General features: G+C 41.4%; 1 protein-coding gene across 3 annotated transcripts in view; it reads left to right on the forward strand.

The window, feature by feature from the left end:
• Window positions 1-373: 373 nt before the first annotated feature.
• XDH (xanthine dehydrogenase) overlaps window positions 374-23,512 on the forward strand; it is a 52,597-nt gene continuing 29,458 nt past the window's right edge. For 2 of the 3 annotated variants that reach the window (XM_054822450.1, XM_054822451.1), the window contains exons 1-14: window positions 374-561; window positions 7,371-7,428; window positions 9,063-9,159; window positions 10,364-10,472; window positions 11,561-11,687; window positions 12,529-12,590; window positions 14,798-14,866; window positions 15,681-15,749; window positions 16,200-16,286; window positions 17,614-17,755; window positions 18,557-18,649; window positions 19,415-19,566; window positions 20,516-20,609; window positions 21,431-21,540. In XM_054822450.1, coding sequence (XP_054678425.1) covers window positions 508-561; window positions 7,371-7,428; window positions 9,063-9,159; window positions 10,364-10,472; window positions 11,561-11,687; window positions 12,529-12,590; window positions 14,798-14,866; window positions 15,681-15,749; window positions 16,200-16,286; window positions 17,614-17,755; window positions 18,557-18,649; window positions 19,415-19,566; window positions 20,516-20,609; window positions 21,431-21,540 — 1,323 coding nt within the window. In that variant the 5' untranslated portion in view covers window positions 374-507. Of the gene's footprint in view, window positions 562-7,370; window positions 7,429-9,062; window positions 9,160-10,363; window positions 10,473-11,560; window positions 11,688-12,528; window positions 12,591-13,302; window positions 13,416-14,797; window positions 14,867-15,680; window positions 15,750-16,199; window positions 16,287-17,613; window positions 17,756-18,556; window positions 18,650-19,414; window positions 19,567-20,515; window positions 20,610-21,430; window positions 21,541-23,512 lie in introns of those variants that run through there. The other variant, XM_054822453.1, reaches the window with a different exon arrangement.

The raw sequence follows: 23,512 nt of genomic DNA on the forward strand, positions 1-23,512 counted from the left end.
GATGAGAAAGACCTCTGTATGGAGAATGCCAGGTGGATGGCTCCACACAGAGGAAGGGAAACAGAGCTTTTTCTTGTCAATATTTGTTGAGGGGTAGTTGGGAGAACCCCCTCCCCTGAATTTTGCTTTGTATTGCAAAATGCAGTGAATTCCTGGCAGCCGTTGCAGTGGCACACTCAGAGTGTCCGAAGCCTGGCAATATAATCTAAAGGGAATGCAGTTGAATTGTGATCTATTGCTATATAAAAGGGGGCGGGTCACTCTGCTCGTTCCAGCTCCTTTTCTGTCATTACTGCTGCAGAAGAACCAACCAAATGCTGCTGGCACGCCTCTTCGTTGGCTCTTATATAATATGAGGTTTCACAGGCACTGATGTAGAAATAAAGTCAAACAATTCTTGAGGCAGACTCATATTACTTGTCGTATCGCTGGTGTTCACTTTGCTGTGGGGTGTAGGGCTGCTCTCTGAAGGGTGATCTGTGGCCCTATTTGAGTGAATTTTGGAGGATGGCTCCAAACAAGACAGGGGATGAACTTGTTTTCTTTGTGAATGGTAAAAAGGTAAGGAAGATTTCTGCCTGGCTTGCTCCTGGATTGTGACTTGATTACTTGTTTTTCTAGTCATCTTTTTCCTCCTCAGAAGTTTTCTAATACCAGCACAACTTCTAAATATTAAATTGTGAAGACTATTGCTTTGCTAAGTGGCTTTTTCTCTTCTTTGACTTTACCTTGTGAATTATTCAGAGAGTGACACAGCTATAGAATGTGCCTTTTACATTTTAGATTTATTGGGAATAATTTACTGCAGTTCTGAGCTGTAACTACTTTTAAATAAAGGTGCACTGACTTAATACAGGCATTTCTACTAGAAATCATTTCAGTAATTACAACAGATCTGGAAAATGTAGCTCAAATGTAAGCATCTATATATAATCCATATATTCAGTAAGTATATTCTGATATTTGATTTTTTAAAGGGATTTAAATGTTAATTCCATTTCCATTTAAGAAGCTAGAAAACACTTTAAAATCAAAGCCTGTTAACTGATACTGTTTCCTAGATCAACTGCTGACAATTACCTATGAAGTGACTGTCTCTCACAGGAGGGTAGGGTGGTCCTTGCACATGCTGGCCACCTTTGAAGAGTTTGTCCCAGAGCCCCCTTCCTCAGCTTGGACTTCTCCTGGCTAGTGTTGACAGCCTTGACTCTTCAAAAGCTTGTACCAAGTTCTGTTTCTGAGATCAGCTCAATGCTAATCCTGCTCTGCCTCCTTCCTCTTGCTTAAATGCTTGGGCAGGGAAACTTGTGCCAAAGCAGCTTCCTGCTGGGAAACTTGGGGAAAGGAGAGGGTTGCATATCCACTGTGTACTGTGGAGCCAAGAGTTTGTGGTCCTTTCCTGTGCACTGCTTAGGGGTAAATCACAGGCAGCACTAAGTTTGGGCTAGAGAATTAAATTTTTTATTCCCTTGACAGATTGCACAATATTTTTATTTGGTTAAAAAGCTCAGTGGTTTGCCCTGCAGACTGGCACAGGATTACTATCAATTTTGCTTTTGTTGATCTTTCATGCTAATTTAATCAAGTGTAAATGTGGATAAGATTGTTGCTACAATTAGGGTGTTTTAGTTATGAATTTGAGTCCCAAATTGGATTGGAATTTGAACTTTCCAAGGTACTAGGACATTTGATGTCGAAGCTTTGTTTTATCTAAGTATCAATATTTAGGTGAAGAATGAAGTTTATCTAGTATGGATTGTAAGTTAGTCAAAGAGCTCTTGAGTGTAATAGTGATGTGGAACCCAGCCCTGGTTCTGAGGTTTTATAAAGAAGGATGACAACTGAAGTGTTGCTCGCACAGATCTGTAATGGTTCATATGTCAACGTTGATTGACATATGAGCTGTTTATTGTTTCTAGATGGAGGTGAAAACTTGAAGCTCCAAGTTAATCATGACTAGCTAATTGAGTCTGGTAATTGAGATCAAGAAGCAGAGGCACAGGATGATGTGTGAATTTTATCTGATGAATTTTCTGCTATGATGGGCACAGGTGGTATACCATTAAATTGTCTTGCTCATTCAGTGAAGATTTTAGTGACTTCAGACCCCTCCCTGTGAACCCCAGTTTTCAGAGGGTGAACTGGGAGCTTTTTGAGTCTTGCAGTAAGAGGTTGCCACAAACATGTTGGGCAATCCAGGCCCTGATACAGGCCAAGTGTACTATCTTGTTTTCTTTTTCTGGTATGCTCTTACAGAAGAGAATTGTAGTTCTGGTGCCAGACCAGCTAAGGCTCAAAACCAACATGCCACTCATAGTAGGTATGAAGAGTTTATAAAGAGATTTCTATATACACTTACAGCTGGTGCTTCAGCATTGGTTGGTGCTCAGGTATTACAGGAGCATTGCTCTGTGTAAATTGGTAGAAAAGCTCTTCTTCCTGGAGGAGAGTCTTGGCTAATGTATGAACATGTGTATTAGTCAAAGCACAAGAGAAGAGACTGAGCTGCACAGAACTGGTTCTGTGGGAGTCTGTTATGCATGTGGAGTGAGGCAGAGAAGGGGAAAAAGAACAGCCTGGACCTTGAAGGCTAGCAGCAGAAGACCACCAGTTCCTTTTGTATCTGTTTGTTTTTGCTATGTCTTGTAGCTAATAAACATGCTGTGAATGGCATTGCCCTTGGTGCATTTCAGCAAATTTTATGGAACGGCAGGTCCTGTTTACAAAAGCCCTGTTTTGGAGCTAACCTCGTTCATGTGTAAAGAGATTTATCACAGTGTGATCTTGGCAGTTGTTGGTTAAAAAAAAAAACAAAACCAAAACCAAACACCAGGAAACGGTTATATTACCAACGGTACTGACTCATTCCACGTGTCAAGGCTGTCTCAGTATCCTTTCCTGCTGCCTCATGGAACCGGTAGTGCTAGTAAAGGTGCAGGTTCTACCTGATCAGAGAGGAGAGAGCTTCCTAGGTTGTGCTCTACCTAGAGCCTCCAGTGATGTTTTTTTTTCTATTCTCCTTTTGAGCGTGCTGCCAAAGTGGCTTGAGTTACAGCCCCACCAAATGCAGGTTTAGGAGTGAGAAGTGGACTCATGGGGTAATCCAATCTGTGGCAACAAATGTGAAGTTCGTTGGGACATTTCTGCGCATGAGAGGTTGTGTGATGGGGTGGTGGGAAGTGCCTGGGCAAAGCAGCTGAAACAGCAGATAGCAAGTTTGGATACAGCTCCATCCATCTGGAGTCCTGACTAAAAATTCCAGTCAATTCCCTGCAAAGAATGTGATAGCGTGGCCAGCGGGAAAGGTTACTGCTGTGTGAATTTGTGGCAGCTTGACATTGCTAATGGGCTGCTGAAACACTGTCATATCACATAGTTTGCGCTAAGAGGTGGTTGAGAAACTAGGGACTTCTGTGGCAGAAAATCCTTCTCTGTTGCATTAGCCCAGTCTGCAATGTTGTCAAGAAAAAGTCTCCTCGGAACAGCTGAGCATACTTCACATTCAGGATTGTTTATTTTAAGCACCTGTTTACTTCACTGGGCATAAAGCTTGGCACACAACTAACACAAAGTTATCTTGATAGTCTGCCTAGACTAGAATGGAAAACAACACATGCAATTTAAAGCTAATAGTGGCAATCTTATTTCCCTCAGCTGACAAGTCTGTCTCATGCATATGTAGCATGCAATTTTAGTTCAAACATGTGGAGTCGATATTTCTATTTCTATCCTGACTGTTAAGAGGGGGTATGTGCTGGAAGCCACATTAGACCTCTTCCAAATCCTGTGTATGTTCGATTGCAGATGGGACCAGCCAGGATTTTTTTGAGCTTTGGGACCCTCTGGGTCCTACATAAACAGTGAAGTACAAGTTTTCAGTGTGCTGGTTTAAAGCAGAACAAATGTTCTCGTGACCAGTAGCAGATTTACATTGTGTGGTTATATTCAGTTTGTTCATCTGTGTTCCAATCCTTTTCCTTAGTAAATGAATTTGAAATCTCTCACCGACTTCAGGCATACACATTCACAGATTTTAAGGTCCGAGGGGACCTTTACCATTGACTAGTCTGACTTGCTATGTGGCAGTCTGGTGAAAACCTTTCACCTTCTTTTCTTGCAACTGATTGAGTGACTAGGGACTAGTGATGGAATGGGAGCTTGTTGTTCAGAAGAGCTTCTGTTTCTCATTTAAAGACCCTAGTTGATGGAAAGCTTAGCATGTTGTTTGGTAAACTGGGAATGTTTGTTTTCTTTTCGGTTTTGTTCCTCTATTTACCTTGTTCAACTACTGTTCTTTTGAATTGAAAAATCCTTTCTTTAACTTTCTGGTAATACTAATTTAAATATGATGGTTTATGTTGTAAAGGCAAAGTTATCTGAGTTAGTGAAAGGCAGGTAAAGACCGCAAACAAAATATTTATTGAGATCCAAGTCTTGTACGTGAAATCATGGGGAAGTGAGCTCAACTTCTCTCTGGACCAGGCCGTGGGCTGTAAAAGTGTAGAGTACTGCTTAAGAGCTTGTTCTGTGTAGTTCTTAAAGCTTGAAGAACTCTAGGGCCAGGCTGGGCTCCCTGCTGAGGTGATCATAGTATTTAAGATTCCTAGAATCAGTGGACAAATAGATACATAGTACAAACACAGCAGTACAGAGCACATTTGTTGGGGGTCATTTGACTGCCAGTGCCATCCTAACACTTCCAACAAAATTTCTTTCTGCATTTGATTAATATTTAAGCTACCACATGCAATAAAATCCACAGTTTTGAATCAGTCAAAACATAGCCATCAATCTGATGTATTTGGCAATGTGACATTTGGTTTTACAAACCCAAAGCCTACACAAACAAAAACCCTCAAAAACCTAAAAATCAGTAACTCAACAAAAAGGAAATATTTCTTTAATTGCAGTATCTAAGTAGGTTGATCCTACTCCCACTGAAGGCAATAGGTCTAATTCATATAATTCAGTTTCCTTCTGTACAAGGACACTGGGGGGAGGTGAGCAAGAATTGTTTTGATGGGTAAGATATTGAGCTGTGAATCACATTGTTCTGGGCATCAGACAAGAGAAGATGTTATCCCCACCCACAGGTTTTAAAATATTTTAAGAACAAATCACAGCAGGTGGGTGTAACAAACCACTGGAGGAATGACATGTTGGAGGACAAAACCAGCATCAATAACAATGAACAAAAGGCAGGAACAGTAAAAAGTTCTTACTCTGTGACCAGCAAGAGAGAGACTCATAAACAAGCATTGCCCCACCAGGAGTCTAAGTGCCAAGAAATGACTCCTTGCTCTCTGATGGGTGAGATTGAGTTTAATTAAGAACGTCCTCCAAATTCTTACCCCTTATCTCCCTCTGATCTCAAGTCTCTGCCATCATTGCGGATACACAGCTACAGTGGAATAGTTTGAAGTAACTGAAGTAGGAGTTGGGGCTATTGGTTTGAACAGGATACGAGCGTGGATTGTTCAGGAAATGTTCTACTGCTGAGTGGGAACCATTTTCTGATAAAGTTGAGCAAAGGTTTGACTTTGGGAGTTAGCACATGGTCAAATACTTCTTTAAAAGTGCGTGGAGCTGAGTGGCTAAATGCTTTGCTGAATGAAGGCTTAGGCCACAGGTTTTTTCTTAATGTCTTGAAAAGGAGCCACTGGGCCAGACTTTTAATTACTTACTTTGAGTGTATAATGGGGTGTTTCTTGGATTCTTTCAAGAAAGCTTCTTGAGACATTTTCTTTGATCTAAGCATGGAATAATCTCAATCTTCAACTATCCGGAAAACCACTCTGAAGCTTTTTCTGTGCCTGGCTATCTTGGAAGCTGCTTTGAAAGGGTTTTCAATGGCCATTGGCACAACCCTGAGGAAGACAGGCTTGACAGTGAGGGTATGAGTTGCTGGGCAAGGCTTTTTGCCTGTGAAATGGCTGCGAAATGCCTTTTGTCCATGAGACGCTTGGAGTCGCATTTTGGAATTACCCGCTCCTGTCTGTTCAGCATACTACTGCAGAGGGATGTATGTGCTCACTCCGAACCAATTGGTCACGAGGGAGCCACTGTATGCTCTTACTTGTTTCTGTGCATCCAGAAGGTGAGGGAACAGGCACACTCTGCTCTGAGTAGCAGCATTATGAGTGCTGCAGGATTTACAGTAAGACATCCCCAAGCTAGAAGAATGAACTCTGTTTCCTTGTAGTTTATCCCCAATGCAGGAAGGAGGTGTGCAAAAAAACCCTAGTTGTGTGTTGTAGCAGCAACTTTATTGGATGGTTCTAAAAACGTGGACTCAAATAGGGTGTATGAACCTTGTCTCTTTAGAATAACAGTCATGTGCCAAAGGCATAAAATTGAAGCAGTACATAGGTTGTGGAGGTTTGTTATCAGTAAGAAAAAAGGCTTACACAAATGACCTCTGTTTCAATTTGCCCTTCCAACTGGGAGTGATTAATTTAAATAAACTGTAACTATTGTACTTAGGTCTTGCAAAATATAAAAGCCAAGAACACATTATTACGTTCTGGCACATAGTGAATTTGAAAGAGTTTCTCGACACTCTATTAATAACAGAAAAAGGGGAAGACAAGCTCTGTGGCCACTTGGAGGCAAGAGTGGAACTTTGGTTTCTGACCATCAGGCATAAGTTGAAGTAAAATCTGATTTTATGTCTAATAGATAACTGTTCATAATGTTGTTCACTAATAGGATGGAGCTGACTCAAAACGTGCTGAGAAAATTTCTCCTTGGTTGGAATTCACATTCCCAATTTATGATGGCTACTAATGTAACACTGATTTAATGTTAGCAAGGAAAAAAAGAAACTTCAAGATGATTGCAGGATGGACAGCAAGAGCCAGTATTGGTCGTGTTAGGGTTTCCACTGCTGTTTTTCTCTGCAAAGTCCATTGCTGATACTGTTTCTTTCATTCTGTTTATCTGCTCACTTTTTCTGCCCCTTCTAATAGTAAGGAGAAGGGACAGAGGTAAGTTGTGCATGGTCAGTAAAGATGAGATGCAATCTGGGGATATGTTTAGAATTCAAAGCTCGAGTACAAAACACAGTTCTTTGCTCACTACTAATTCTGTTTGCCATTTTTGTTGAAGGGTTTTTTAAAGATGTGCCTCTGTGTGCCATGGCTGAAAAACTCTGTATGTAATGCGCATACTTTCTCTGTCACAATACAGTCAATGAAACGTTGTGTCTGGATACATGACCAACATTGCTGAACCTAGTAAGGGGAGTTAATCAGTGGTCCTGCTCCCTGCTTTGGAAAAGAAGTTGCAGAAGGACCAAACTTTCCCCTTCCAACTAACATATCTGTGTTGTAAAGTGTTCTGTGTGTAACAGTACCTTTCCCTTCTTGCAGGTGGTGGAAAAAGTTGTGGACCCGGAAACAACTCTGCTAACCTATCTACGAAGAAAATGTATCCAGTGTCAGAAGAAACTGCAGAAGGCTTTACATGCCTACAGTGTTTCATAATTGTTTACTGTTCCGCCTGTCACTTGAGCGTTAAGCAGAGCTTGTGCACAGAGTGTAAGGAGTGCTCTGCATGGTCTGATATTTCTTGCTGGCAAAGATTACAGCTTAAACAATAGCAATTTTTAAATAATATACTTTAAATAAAATTTACATAATTTATTAATACTTTAAAGGGAAAACTCTCAGAATTGCTAGGAATTAGAATCTGATGGAATGAAAGCAATATTGAGACAATAAAATTGAAGGAAATTTAGGTTTGTTCCACACATTGTAAAGAATTTTCTGGCCAAAACATTAGTTGCTTGAGCTGCTTGCTGTGTCATCCAGTAATTTGGATATTATTGGATAGTTAATATCCACTAACTTGATTATCCTGTGGCCTGTTTATCAGATGATCCAGGTATGCAAACTCAGAGGCAGGGGTTCCTACTGCATACCGTGGGCATGTTTACATGAGCAGATGCAAACAGTCACGTTTCACTCCTGTTTGAAACTGGTCAATGCATGAGTCAGATTAGCTTCAGGAGCTGGGTAGCTATTACTGTGATGACCAGGCTGGCTATACTAGATCTGGTTCAGTAGGTAGCATCATTCCTTGTTTTCTGAGTTTTTGTCTGACCAGCTGGGTGCATACATATGCCAAACTGTTCACATCTATGTTGGTGTATTCCTTAAAAAGAATAATCCATACTGGGATCTGAAAGAAGCATGGGGATATAAATCATACCATCTGAGGTTTCCAGCAGAATTATCAACAGCCCTATTTTGTCTGACTGTACCTTGGGTGGATAAAGTTCAACAGGGGAAAAAAAGAGGCATGACTCTTGTGCCTATGTGCACTTCTTACCACTAGACCTTTTACGCCTAAGCTTGTTAATGTGTATAGCTTTGTAAAGAGATAATCTGAGCTCTTCAAAACCTTCTGATCTTCTGCATGAACATTCTGGTGAACTTATTTTGTAGATGTCTGGCTAGGGTCAGACAAATACTTTGAGAAACATAGTTTTTTGAGGCAGATTAGCACTATTGCCAAGAAAAGCATTGGATGGCATAAAAAAGCTATATTTCTGCTGAAGCAGGCACATGATAGGATGAAAACAGTTGGTTCCAGAATCTTTGTGGTGAAGGCAAAGATGATTTGAGTTCCCTATATCATAGGCCTGTGGGGAAGAAGTCAACCACCACTGTTGAGAGGTGCTGAATGAGATGTCACCATGTGTCTTAGGGACATGGCTGCATGCCTGCGCAGCTCCTGCTCAGCAATTACTGACTGCTTTGTCTCCCTTATGACATTTCCTTTTCTGAGTCTAAGGGAAAGCAGGAACTGTTGAAGTTCAGGGTTTTTTTGTTTATTCTAAGAGTCTATTGGAACACGGAGTGGCTCCTTGTTAAGGCTTTGGGTGTTGATCTTGAAGCTTACATGCCAGCATTTGAAACTATGCTTACGTTAAATTATTAAGCAGAAAAAAATGAGTGCTTGTTTTCCAGCAAGAACTTGTCGCTAAGCCTTGATTGACAACTGTTTAAGCAGGCTTCTGCCAACAGTCTTAGTGTTTTCCTTGATTCCTGTTCTCTCAGTGGGCCTATGTGGAACCAAACTAGGCTGTGGAGAAGGTGGATGTGGTGCTTGCACTGTTATGATTTCCAAGTATGATCCCTTTCGAAAGAAAATCCTGTATCCTTTGCAATCTGAACTCCTTAACAGAGATGAAATGGGGACAGATCCAGGTTCTTTACATTCCAGATGTGGCACTATTTAAAAAAAAAGAAAAAAAAGTTATATAATGTATGTTTCTGCCAAAATATAATTTTTCACTTTCAGAACATAAACTTAGAAGATTGAGACAAGAAGGTGTTTTTTCCTACAGCATTGCACAGTGCTGATAGGGACCTATTTAATACCTGCACTGACTCTAGCACGTAGACAATCTGTCTTTTTCCAATTCTGAAAACCTTTATGTTCCTTTCTTGCAATGTAATATAAGTTTTTGCTGTGATGACCCAAATGATAATTACTGTGATAAAATTTTTATTACTATTGTATTACTGCAATAATCTGGTTTGTCTATGCCAGCAAATATTCACTTTTTTGCTACTTCTGTTGTAACCTTCACAATGACTCTTATTTCTTGGGACATAAAGTTTCCTCCTGTTCTCTCTTTAATTGAAGACTGAAACAATGGAATCAAACAAAAAAGGGAATGGAGAAAGAAAGATGAGGCAGAGGGACAGGCCCCAGTTTATTTTTTCTGTGGGGAAGGAAAAGCACTGAAATCTTGGCTATATTTGGAATAATGCTTGGAGATACTTTAACTTGGGATCGACTAACTTAGTAGTTCTGCTTAGTAATGTGGCCTTGAATAGGATATCTTTAGGGTTGTTATTCTGTCTATAGAAAAGAAATAAAGTAGATAGTTCCTATAAGAATTTTGGCACCATTATTCTATTTTACTTTCAGCCTGGACTTTTTCCCCATGTGTACCATCTAGAAACAGTTTCCTAGGTAAAAGGCCAAGAGTTCTGTGCTCTTATGTCACTTTGTGAGTGGGCCAGGCCAGCTGTATAACACTTGGTATTTGTAGTCTGCTCCTTTAGTTTACTTACATGGCTTCTGTAGCTTAACATGCAACGTGAAGTTGTTATTTCTAGGTCAAATCCTATGGTGCATACTTAATTTAAGCTTCACTTGAAGTTGATGAGAACTTTGGCTGAGTAGGTGCTGTGGGATTTGGCTTGTAACTAATACCTGTATCACATCTATTTAAGTTCTCCTGTTGTGTCCACTGCTACAGTTTCTGAGTACTCCTCAGTCCTCCTGTTCCCTTTTTCCTTTGTTGAGCAGCACTGTCAAATGAAAGGACCTTAATTTATTATTTTAGCCACCATACTGCCAATGCTTGCCTCTTCCCTGTCTGTGCCTTGCATCGTGTAGCTGTAACTACTGTTGAAGGCATAGGAAACACAAAATCCAGGCTGCACCCAGCCCAGGTAAGCTATCAATTGTGGTAACTTTAAAACCCTCTATCCATGCTTTTTTCTTAGGTTAATTAATCCTGTTCCCAGCTGTTGGGACCTCCATCATAATGTTAAAGCCAGGAGTTTGACTTTCCACATGAGTAGTCTTTACTTGCAGGAATGACTGAGTGATGGAATCAAACTCCTGGGTCAGTGCTGCAGCTCTGTTACACCCTAACAAGTTAACTGGTGCTATCCTGGCTGAATTGCTAATGCTTTTGTTCCAGGGCTACGTGGCTGTATTTGGTCCACATCCTGGACCATTTCCCAGGAACTGGGAACTACCTATATAATGACTTGGAGCCAGGAAATCTGAGTTAGGTTTTGGCTGTCCTATTGCCTTCCATGAAAGACCTTGGTTTCTCATCTGGCATAGTTAGGAACCTTCCCTGCAGTGGTGCAGTAAGGTTTGGTTCAGTAATGTTTCTGGAGTCCCACAATATTCTTGGTGGGGAAGAGTGACAGGAAGGTGAAGCCTTGTTCTTCTAGCAAGGTGTTATAATGCGCTTTTAATGGAAGCAGACTTGACTCAGCTTTGTCAGAGACACTGCTCTTCTAAGGGAAACTATGATTCATCTCAGTTTGTACAGTGGGTAGGACTTGTGTCAATATCTCTCTGAGACAGTAAACAACAAAGTGAAAAATAAGTTAGACGGACATGAATGGATGGCAGCTAGTCTAACTGTTGTTTGCTTGTTGTATTTTCTCTACCTCCCCTGAAGATTCTAACAGCTAAGCTTTGAAATTCAAACTCAGGTCTATAAAGGTAGCCCCAACCTTTCTAGCATGGTAAATCTGAAGAACTCCTGATCTCACTGGAGACTTCTAGTCACCTTCGGTTACGTTGGGAGTTCAAAGCCTACATGCAAACTTTTCAGAATGTTCTTTTCTTTGAAGTCTACTTCACAGATTAATTGACCATCTCATCACAGAATATCTGATGATAGTCTTAGCTCCTCTGGTGAGATTGTGGGGTTTTTAACAGAGATGTTACAGAAACAAGCACAACAACGAACTCACTTTGATATTATGAGCTGATGGTTGTTGTTACTTTTTCTCAGGAGAGAATAGCAAAAAGTCATGGGTCCCAATGTGGCTTTTGCACTCCAGGCATTGTCATGTCCATGTATACATTGCTTCGGAACAAACCTGAGCCCAAAATGGAGGACATAGAAGATGCTTTCCAAGGTAATACTCATAGCCCTGCACAGATGCAACCTGTTCTGCTTTCATTACATCTGCTTCACCAAATGGGATGGAGGCGCAACTTTGTTTATTGTATTTTGTTAGAGATAGCTAATTGTTATGAGGTTAAGAACTAGCTTTTCCACTAGGAGACTGGCCAGGTGCTATGAAACGAACAAAAACGGCCTGTGGAAAATCTCACAGAAGCTCATTGTTTGTCTTGAAACAGGGGCAAATGGCCTCAGTCGTGGATTAGGACCCCACTAAGCTTAACACAGAACAAAATGTGGCCTGTCCCTGGGGGGCTTATAAGAGCCTCCACATCTTCTTGTTTATTCACTGCTGTCACAAGAGTCTGTGGAGGTGACTGAGAGCGTCTGGGCCAGCCAACCTCAAGTAAAGGACCAAGACAGCAATATACATGATGGAGTGGGGTAGAATCCAACTGTGTAAATCATCTGAGAGGCTGCTGTTATTGCTGAGGGTAGAGCTGTTACCATGCTGCTGGCAGTGACCTGAGAGGAAATCAGATGCAGGAGAAAGCAATCTCTTTGTAATTCAGGAGACTGAATAGTAGGTATACTGATTAGACTCGCACAATTGAGGTAAATGAATACTGAATAAGGCAGATGGATTTTTTTTTTTAATTAATTTCAATTTAAAATTTCAACAAAAAGGGATGGTATGATTGTTGCAAGATTACTAATGAAATTTTCTTCCAGTTTTTTCATTAGCTTTATCTCGATTTTACAAGCTTTTGTGAGAAACAATAAAATCTTTTAAAAGAAGAGAAGTTCTCAGCCAAATGACACTAAATCTTTATCCGTTTGGTCTGGCAATGCAGGGAACTTATGTCGGTGTACAGGATACAGACCCATTCTGGAAGGATACAGGACATTTGCTAAAGTAAGTCGCTTCAGATAATGTTTAAAAAAATCTGGAAGGCTAGCTGTCTCTCTGTTACTAAAATACACCATGAGCTGAAATGGGGAGGAAGGAAATATACACTCCACAACAACCCTACTCCAACTCTTGACCCCTTTGTATGTGCTTCATGCATTATAATGCCAGAAGACCAACCTCCTTACTCCAGTTGCTGGAAGTGGAGCACTTTAAGATCTGCCTGATGGTCCCTTTTTGGATCACAGGTAATCAGACTCTGTAATTCTTTTCTGTAAGTCTCTGAAAACCTTGGCATCTCTACGTAATACAGCTTGCAGATGATCCCTGGTGTGGAAAAAGTGTAAAGGTATGGTGCACAAATAGGGCCATACTGTGGAGGAAGCTGATGAGAAAGTTGCTTTCTTGAAAGATCAGCTGCAGAGCTGAAATAGCTCTGGAAAGAAGTTGAAGTCACTACTGTATAGTTCTGAGCCAGAACTCATCTGCTGGTTTGGGTGAGGTACGAAGCTTTGCCATAAGTTTTCTCTAATCCCTTTGTTCCTGAAAGACTGCTGGAGGCTGTGAAGAAAAGTAGATCATTAGGTACTTCAGTGATTACTAGCCACTTATGGGGCTACACTGGTATTAAATATCAAAAGTAAAGATTTAGAATGCTGCCCATTAATTTCATTTTATTATCCAGAATTACAATCAACAAAAGAGAATACAAGCAGAGAGAGATCCATTACAAGTGGTTGATAAATCCAGTCGATATAGTCTACTTGGATTTCCAACAGGCTTTCAACAGTGTCTCACCAAAGGCTTTTAAAGACAATAAACAGCCATGGGGTAAGAGGGAAGATCTCTGTATGGATGAAAGATTGTTTAAAAGGCAGGAAATAGCAGGTAGGGGAAAATGGTGTATTTTTGCAATGGAGGGAGGTCACTGGTGGAGTTCTGCTGGGACCTGTGGTGGGAGCAAGATATCCCTAAATGAGGTGGAAAAGAGAGCGAGCAGTAATGTGAGAACATAAGTTAACTGATACCAAGTTAGTCTGGGTAGCGAAGACAGGAACAGGCTTTGAGGAATTTCAGAAGGACTTTATGAACCTGAGAGACTGGAGAATAGAATGGGTACAAAATTCGGGCCAAATAAATGCACAGCAATTTACAGAGTGAAAGGCAGCCCTCACGTCACATATAAACTGATAGGCTGTGAGCAGACACAAGATCATCTTCCTGTTACCATGCAGTAAGATAATCTTGGGGGTGTGGTAGACAGTTCTATGGTATTATCAGCTCAATGCTCACTGGCAGTCAAAAGAACACTTGAAAGGGTACAGAAGAAACCAGAAAACACTGCCATGTCACTGTCTGCATTGTGGCTCTTTCTACACTTGAGTACTCTGTGCAGTTCTGGTCCTCTCATCTCTAACAGGGTGTAGCAGAATAGGAAAAGATTCAGAGAAGTGGAATAAGGATCACATCTGTGGTAATCTGGCTTCCATACAAGGAAGCACTGAGGAGGCTGGGACGCTTCAGCCTGGAAAAAAAAAGATGTCAGGGAGGGGAAGGGGCTCTACATAGCCCATGTAGTGGTTTGTGTTGCCCTCTGATAGAGATCTACAAAATTGTGACTGGCAGGTGGAATGTGGACAGGCATCTGCTGTTTGCCGCCTCTTCCAATACAAGACCAAGGTGTCAAGAAATGAAATGAGTAGGAGTCAGGTCGAAAACAAAGGCAGATGGTCTGATCTGCCACGTACTGGCTAGCTGACCTGCAGAACTCATCAAAGGGTGTGGTGGGCACCAAAACTTACACAGGCTCCAGGTACTTGGATGGAGAGCTACTTGAGGGCTCAACAGTCAGAAACCACACTGGGCTAAGGTAGTCCCCTGAGCTGAATGTACTTGGATGCTGGGTAGAGTAGTAGGTGTTCTATGTGCTTCTCCCTTTTCTCTGGGTATCTCCTCACAGCTCCAGCTGGACCAGAGATACTGGCTTGAATAGTCAGAGTACTTCTAAACCAGAACAAGACCTCTATCAGGAGACCCAACATGACCTAGCCATCACACTGCCAATTACTGCCTTCCATTGGCAAGAGAAACACCTATTTGTTTGGTGCCATCCATCTCCCATGTGGGAGCAATTTTTCTCAAAAGGGAATCAAGTTGTCTTCATTTCCTTGGAATCTGCATATTTGTCTCAGAACAATTTTTTGTCCCCACAGGACTTGAATTGCTGTGGCAGAGTAGCCAATGGCATGGGATGCTGTCGTAATGAGAAGGAAAATAGCACAGTAAGCTGAATTTTAAAAGCCATAACCTCAATTCGCAATATAGTATTAGAGCCTTGGTGTATTAGTTACCTCTGGCTCTACTGTGGTGCAGATATTCAGAGACATCTGAGCTGGTTTGAATGTCTGTTTCTTGACTGACATTGTGACTGCATACATCATGGTTAGCATGACTAACCATCGTGACACAGATTTTACAACAGTGAACTAGATACGTTCATTTTGGATCTGTGACGTGCAACACTTTTGTGAAATAGCATGGTGACAAGTGTAAGCAATGTGTCACCAGCTTCTGGTATAATAAAGTGATCCATCTTTCTGTGAAAACAGATCTAAAACCCAGTTAACTCCCCAGTGTGATCTTTCCCAAACTTTGCAGTCCAATGATGAATGAAGTAATTTAATCACCATTCCAATAAATTATACAATTGGAACCTTTTGGGGCATCTGGAGGAAAAAAGTTAATCACATTATATGTACCAGTTGAGGTACAAACAATGGAGAGATGAAAACAAGGAGTTAGGGCATAAGGTAGTGTGAGTATAAAATGAATTTAGGAAAGAGAGAATATAATTTTTGCCAGGAAATTCTAGTGAATTCCTGTGGATTCTTTGTTAGGAAGCATCCAGTGTTGCGTGGAATACTCCAGCAATTAAGGCTGCTTGGAGTTCTTTCATCAAAGTAGTTTATTAATGAAAAACATTACTGCAACTTTCTGCAATCCAGGGATTGATAAAAGGGGAGGAAGATATGCTGTAAAAATTGGAATGTTCTGACTTTGTGTAGAATAGCTGAAATGTGCTTGTTTTTTTCTCAGAATGGGGGCTGCTGTGGGGGAAAAGCCAATGGTCCAGGCTGCTGCATGAGTGGAAAAGAAGACAATGTGGTAAAGTGCCTCTCAACTATTAGTTTTTTCTCTATTTCTGATGTTTTGAAGTCTTAGCTCTGGCTTGTTCTGTGCCAAAGTCCAATGCTTTTAATTTAGCTGTATTTATGCAAAGCAGTTTAGACTAATTTATATTTTATGCTGGTCTTACCTCAGAAAAGGTAGCTTTGATGTAATTTAACAAGCCAATGTGAAAGTGATGCCACTTTTGATTGACAAAAACCTGTTAGTGTGTTCAGGGTTCAGGTTTCTGACCAGACTTGCATTGTGATCAGAAAAATATGACTGAAGAACCTGAAACACTGGATCAGGTGGCATCTTTTCACTGTTTGTCATTCTTTGCTCCATGAAATAGTAATAGGGATTTGACTGGAAAGAGGAATGAGTTAGGGTTGTACGTGGATAGCTTTCTCCTCTGCTGCCCAGCCATTTGCATTTTTTCTGTCATAGACAATGAAGTCCTCCAGCCTGTTCAATTCTTCTGAGTTCCAGCCATTGGACCCTACACAGGAGCCAATCTTCCCACCAGAGTTAATGGTAACTATTTCTTTTTGAATTAACTTAAGTGGTTTGTTACTTTTGTTGTTCTGCACAGGTTTTGAGTGTTCGCAGTGTCTCTGCCCTGAGGAAATGGCAGGGCAAAAGATGGCTGCTGCTAAAAGATGATGCATGGGTATGAATGCTTCCCTGTTTTATAAAAGGGAAGGCTATTAAGCCAAGGTGGCTTAAAGCACGTGCAGGTCAAGTGCCTACCCCAGCTAGCTGGCTTTCCTCTCTGTTTCTCACCATACATGCCTGCTTCTGTGTTGCTTTCCTTTCTGGTCACTGCCATCCAAAGGTGGAACAGTTGCTGACATCTAGATTTCAATTTACTAGGTCAGATGTGAACTTCTACATTATATACAGACGTATTTGAGCTAATCGCCCTGTGGTCTCTTTATAGTGTAGGAAGAGAAGTAGGAGCTATGGGATGTAGTTGACTATATGTTTCAACTAGATGACTTTCTGAAAGCACCAACTTCTCTCCACTCAGTGTAGCAGGAGTAGAAGTTGGCTGGCTTACACTGACATCAAAAGTTAGGTGAGGTTAGTTTCTCTCCATGTTCGTTCCTGTCTTTTTGGGGTAGTTTTCACCTAAGCAAATGTGTCTCAGCCAGGAATCTAGTCCAGCACATGGCATGTTTACAGCTTCCTTCACATTTAACAAACAACAGAAATGCAGTTGTTTGTTCTGCTGCTGCACCCACCCTATACATGTCATGAGCTACAGCATGAATAGGTTTTCATAGACATAGCATAATATATATATACACACAAATATAGCTTGAGATAGGTCCCCTCTGTTTCTTCTCTAAGATGTTCTCCTGCCTCAGGGTTGATCTGATGTGCTGGGAGGCAGTCATGTTAGTTTGTTTTCTTCAGTCATGGGGTGAAGGAATTAAAAAGGGAACCAGAATCTGACCTTACAGCTGGTAACTCAAATTCAGCAGTGCTAAAGACTGACACTTTTGTGGTGAGATGAGAATGCAAACCTCATTCTTCTAAGATGGCTGAAACCACAGGCATCTGCCAGAACTTTGGTCAGATGGAGCTCGCTGGCTGAGGTCTTGCTAGGGAGATATGGCAGCAGGATGCACCTGGTAATTTTAGGAAGGGAAAACTTCTGTCAGCATGAGAGAGACTCTTGTTGTTGCTAGCAGAAGGATGGGGAATGGCTAACTGCCAACAACAGTGTGGATATCGCAGCTACCTGTCAGTAAGTTGACTGAGATGGAGCTTGGCCTGGCACAGGCACGAGCAGCATGTGAGCAGGGATTCTTGGCTTGATGTAGGATCTGAGCTCTATCTGAATTCACTTTTGCAGACTCAGAGTAACAAACAGCAGAAGCAGCTGTGTTTCAAAGGCGAGCGTGTCACTTGGATCCAGCCTACAACCCTCAAGGAACTGGTGGCTCTCAAATCTCAGTACCCCAATGCCAAGCTTGTTGTGGGGAACACGGAAGTGGGTAAGAGGAAGAGCTGATACTCATTATGAGCAGTTGGAAAACTTACCATGAAGTATTTTGTGAGAATAGTACAAATGTAAACCTCCTTCATGCCATTGCTGTTAAATAGCTGTTTAATCTTCAGGTTGTATGGAGGAACAAATTTTATTCTCAGGTAGATTAATCTCACAGTGAATGTTTTTCCCTGTTCTTTGCTGTATCAAGAAAAAAAAAGCTTATATAGACCTCTGAGCTTTTGTGCTAATTTTGTGGAATTTTGAGAAGAGGGGAGTGGCACAGTATAAAATGTCCTCATAATCAAATGAATTCAGTTGTGAAACCTGTGTTTTGAAAGATTTTTCAGTGAGTAAATTCTCAAGACTTGAAATCTTACTGCTTTTTCCCCCAAAATATATACTTCTGCAAACATAAGTGCTGAGAAGGAGAGTTCAAACATATTTAGTAATTCTGTTATCCTGAGCAATTGGTTCAGGAAACAATCCCTAAACTTTGTATGTTTCATTGTATTTATTGTTCTTTCCTGAAGGATTATGTACAATAATAGCCAAGTTACACAAGTACTAAACAGTGTATTTAAGGTTGTTGTAAGCCTGGAAAAGAGTCTTTAAAACTTCCCTATGAGAATTCTGGTATTAGTGGAAACAGCTTTTAGTTTGGTATCTCTGTGACCTTATCTAATCTGTGTAACAGATGGTCAATGAATTGACTCTTTAATAGGCCTGCTGCCATTTCATTGGGAAACAGTTAACTTAGGCTCTCTGTCACCTGCGTGTAACTGAAGGAGTCTTACTTTTCCTTAAGGTATTGAGATGAGATTAAAGAACATGTTGTATCCAGTGATAATAGCACCAGCATGGATCTCTGAAATGAATGCTGTTCAGCATACTGAAACAGGTGAGCCAAAAAGACCGCAGGATGCCTGTGAAGTGAGTGGGGACTCCATGGAATAATAAAGAGGACATGAAGGAAAATCCTCAGATTAAAAACTGCTTTCTATATGTGTTAATGCCTCTCCCATGCAGGGAATGAAGTGAGTGATATGTAAAAATTAATTGAGAATCAAAGAGGGCTTTCACTAGAAGGTATATTAGACATTTTATCTCTTTGATGCATGGTGCTTTACATATATTAACTGGGTTAATAATGGGTTTCCATGGGCAATCTTTTCATTTAGAAAGATTTCAAAATTAGTAACTGGGGGAAAGATGCTGAATTTGACAGTCTGACAGTCTAAGTGACTAAGTGAAGCATTGCATTTATCTTTGTGGTGGAAACAGGTCACCCTTACAAATAGTTAGAAGTAATTAGGACAATGTAGTGCATGTGGCCCAATGCCTGGTAGCATGTTTAAGGTGTGGAAACTGGAGAGGAGCTGGAGTTCGCTTCTCAGAGGACAAACTAATGCCTACCGGAGGGCAATATTATTCACGCTACACTGAGGCAAAAGGGCGGTGGGTTACTATCATGTGAGAGGCAGTACCACCACGAGCTGTGATTTAAAGGTGAATGTTGTTCTGAGGATGTGTTGAATGAATGTCTAGTCTAAACCCTGCTGTCTAATTAAACTCAGTGGCAGCTAAGCTTTGTAGACACAGTTATAACCATCCTCCTATACCTTGACATTTGGGAGAGCAATTCTTTTCATTTGTTTGTTTACAGGGGTCACCTTTGGTGCTGCCTGTACCCTGAGCTTGGTAGAGGAAGTGCTGAGAAAAGCGGTGGCAGAGCTTCCTCCCTACAAAACAGAGGTCTTCCAGGCTGTCCTTGAACAGCTGCGGTGGTTTGCAGGGCCACAGATTAGGAATGTTGCTGTAAGTGACTCAGGAGCATCAGAGTCTGGAATTAAAAGCTCAGCCTGAGGAGCTGGCCTGCCTCATCCATTGTTGGTGTGCCTTGTGCTTCTCACATGAGAACATTTGTAAACCTAGGCAAAGAAGGTAGCACACACAAACCAACCCCAGGAACTGTTAGCAACGTGGGTCTCACCTGGTGTGCTACACCAATATCACAGATTTAGCAAGCAAGGGAAACATGGCAGTTGTCCAGGTCTTCCATTGCTGTTATGGGATAAGCGGGGGAAACTGTAGTAAGATTTGACTTATTTAACAAAAATATATTTAGAGTGCTGGACAAACTTCAAAGCAGCAGTTGTGTAGATTTTTGCTGGCACAACTACGGTAGTCATAGTGTTAATGCATCAGATCTGGCAAATTTTCCTCTAGTTTTAAAGGGAAAGAGGAGGTGAGTTTGGTGTGTTCAAACTCCGTATACTAAAAGAAAAAAATAAGCAAGCAGATGAACCAACCTACCAAATGCAAAATTTTGTTCCATAGGATACTGTGCCATACACTTATATTGCAGCCAAAAATTCTGGGTTCCTGAATGTTACTGAAAAGATGCTCTATACTTTCATGGATCTTCCCTTAATTGCAGCTACAGTGATTGAATTTTGGCATTGTTGGGCATATGTGGTTTGAGCATAAGGTAGTTTTGATGCATTACGCAAAGACTGTTCCTAAAGCCGTTTCAGGCAAATATTAGTATTGACTACTGGGACAGCGACTGATTTCATGGGTTTTACATTTTCCCTCTTCATTAAAGGCCTAAAATTGCTGAGTGAGCAAAAAGAAATTATCAAAGCAAACTTAGGCAGAGCTAACCTCTAGTGCACTGTGTACAGAGTAATGCAGGATTACAAGACGCTATGGCTGTATCTTCAGTTTTTTTAATATTTAACTGATGCATATATTATCACTCTAGGCTCTTGGTGGGAACATAATGACAGCAAGCCCCATTTCTGACTTAAATCCTGTGTTAATGGCAAGTGAAAGCAAACTGACTCTGGTATCAAATGGTAAGTTACTTACATTCCCTTGTGGCACTGAGGGGAGTGGGGTAGACAACAGTCCTCTGCTGTGGATTGTTAGGCCAGGTCAGAACTTGAAAATGGAAGTTAACATTATGTAAAAAAGGCTTAGTCTGAGTCTTTGGGGGCTTTGCCCCTTTTGAGGCTGAAGTCCTAAGGTTGGCTTCCTAAAGAATTTTGAATTTCTGTGCCAGAATGAATCTCTGGTACTGTGTATGTATTTACAGACATGTCCTTGTGAACAGGTGGTCGAAGATGTCTATTCATTAAAAACAATAGGCATGAAATTGTTTCTGTCACTATAATCTTTGATCCTTGTGGACTTTTCAGATAAAAATTGAAACTTGTTTTGGTTTTTTTTCTGTGAAGAAAGCCAAATGTCTCAGTTTGTATTTGCTCTTAAGAAGGATTTTTTGAAGTAGGATCCTTGAAGTAAGTGGACTGTTTGATCAGTGACTGTCTCTTGTACTGGTTTGTGTGCAGGCTAAGGAAAGGGGAAAGCAGGAATTACATTGGGATGTTGGAAACTGGTTCACCTGGAGGCTCAGCTTTAATTAGACAAAGAAGGAGGGCGTTCTCTTTGATCAGTTCCTATGCAAACAAAACTTCATATGTAGGCAGAAGCTGTCATAGATTCCATAAGGACTAAAGTAAATCTGAGAAAATCCTCCTTGATTTGGTGAAGGAGGCTGAAAAATGAAAACTGATATCATATCAAGAGTGATTTGTGTAGGTTGAAGGCTCTTTCACACATGCTATTGCCATTCTTCATCTGAGTTATCTGCCATTGATCTCTTCTTGCTCTACAGAGGGCAAAAGGACTATCACAATGGATGAGAAGTTTTTCACTGGATACAGAAAAACAATAGTTAAGCCTGAAGAAATACTTCTCTCTGTTGAAATACCCTACAGCAAGAAGGTAAGCTTGTAGGAAAAGACTTCTATGTCTGTGGAGCTAAAATGCAGTTATTTGAGTGTTATTTTCAATGTTTGGCACTTTTTTCCATGGAGACTGACCTCCAAATGCTTATGTAGTTCCGAGTGGACCAGGAAGCAAGTAAATTATTTGGTGAAAATCCAGCAAGATACTCTTTTTGACAAGCAAGTTGGGCTCTATGATAAAGTACAGTAAGCCCAAGAAGCTTTTTAGTGCAAGAAATATAAATTTCACTTTATCGTCTGGAGCTTTTTGAGTGCATTCAGTAATGATGAAAGATGGCAAAGTGATGTTCCCAGAGGTCTAAGTTCTGTTTGCAAAATAGCACAGCAAAGATGCTAGCAGTTCCTGAAGTGAAGTCAAGGTTCCTGAGGTTCCTGCTTCATTTCTGTGAACTGAAATGGGAAAAGAAATGGGAAAAAGTGTGTACGAATAAGAGGCAAGTTCAGTTTCTGCATCCTTACCTTACAAGACTGAAACCACAAGGACTGATTATTAGGGCATTTTGGCAATGTGGACTTGCAACTTCAAATGAGCCTGCTAAACTTTCTTTGAACACAACAATGAACACTTCTGTAAACACGCCCCTTTAGGGCTGAGAACATCAGACTGTAGTTTTATGGCTGTGAAGGTATTCACCCTTTTAGGGGTTGAGGCTACAAGTTATAAGATGCAAGGATTCACAGTGTAGTGACATGTTTTCTTTATAAATGGAAAACACTGATTTACTTGAGATGCCATCATGTTATGGGACAGAACCAATAAATCCTTTCCCTAACCTCTCTAATTTTTGTATCTAACTATTAAGGGAACGCAGCTGTTTTATTTATGGTGTTTATCTATTTCTGAGTGGTTGTTCTTTGATCTTGTGATAATTACAGGAAGCATTGCTTTTTGCCAAAATGAGAAATGTGCTTGAGGTAGTCAATGGAAAATACAATATTCCTCCATCCATATGACAGTCATATGGCAATTTCACAAAACACACAAATGTTTACTGGCAGGGCAACGGCTTCATCCCTAGGTTATATGCAGCTCATTGATCTGAAAAACTAAAATAACTTTTGAACTCTCTTCTTCATGGTTTCTTGGCTGATCTTTGCTCACAAACATGAAGTCAGGGAGACTAAAGATCTTCAGGGGATGTCTGAAGGTGCTGGCATGTGGCAGGAAAAGTCTTCTGGAGCTGTGACTTTCCTCACAACTGGAAGCAGCGCTGTGTCAGCACACAGCTAGATTGAATTTTTTAGTTTGCTTGTTTAAAACTGATGTTACCTCTTGCGTTGATGTGACTTGTCACGCCAAGGGTAAGATTGGCCAAACAACAGAAAGTTGCTAAAGAAGTTTAGCAGTTCATGTGTGTGTTGGGTTTGCGTGGCAGGGTTTTGGTAGCGGGGGGGCTACAGGGGTGGCTTCTGTGAGAAGCTGCTAGAAGCTCCCCCTGTGTCTGACAGAGCCAATGCCAGCCGGCTCTAAGACGGGCCCGCCGCTGGCCAAGGCCAAGCCAATCAGCGCCTCTGTGATAACATATTTAAGAAGTAGAAAAACACTTAGAGAGAGAGAGCTTTTGCAGCCGGAGAGAGGAGTGAGAAGATGTAAGAAACTCTGCAGACACCAAGGTCAGTGCAGAAGGAGGGGGAGGAGGTGCTCCAGGTGCCGGAGCAGAGATCCCCCTGCAGCCCGTGGTGAAGGCCATGGTGAGGCAGGCTGTCCCCCTGCAGCCCATGGAGGAAGGATGAGGGGGTGTAGAGATTCCACCTGCAGCCCGTGGAGGACCCCACGCCGGAGCAGGTGGAGGCACCTGAAGGAGGCTGCGGCCCGTGGGAAGCCCACGCTGGAGCAAGTTCCTGGCCGGACCGGTGGACCCGTGAAGAGGGGAGCCCACACCAGGGCAGGTTTGCTGGCAGGACTTGTGACCCCGTGGGGGACCCCACGCTGGAGCAGTTTGCTCCTG

The sequence above is a fragment of the Grus americana genome, chromosome 3 (assembly GCF_028858705.1).
Source record: "Grus americana isolate bGruAme1 chromosome 3, bGruAme1.mat, whole genome shotgun sequence".
Classification (NCBI taxonomy): Eukaryota; Metazoa; Chordata; class Aves; order Gruiformes; family Gruidae; genus Grus; species Grus americana.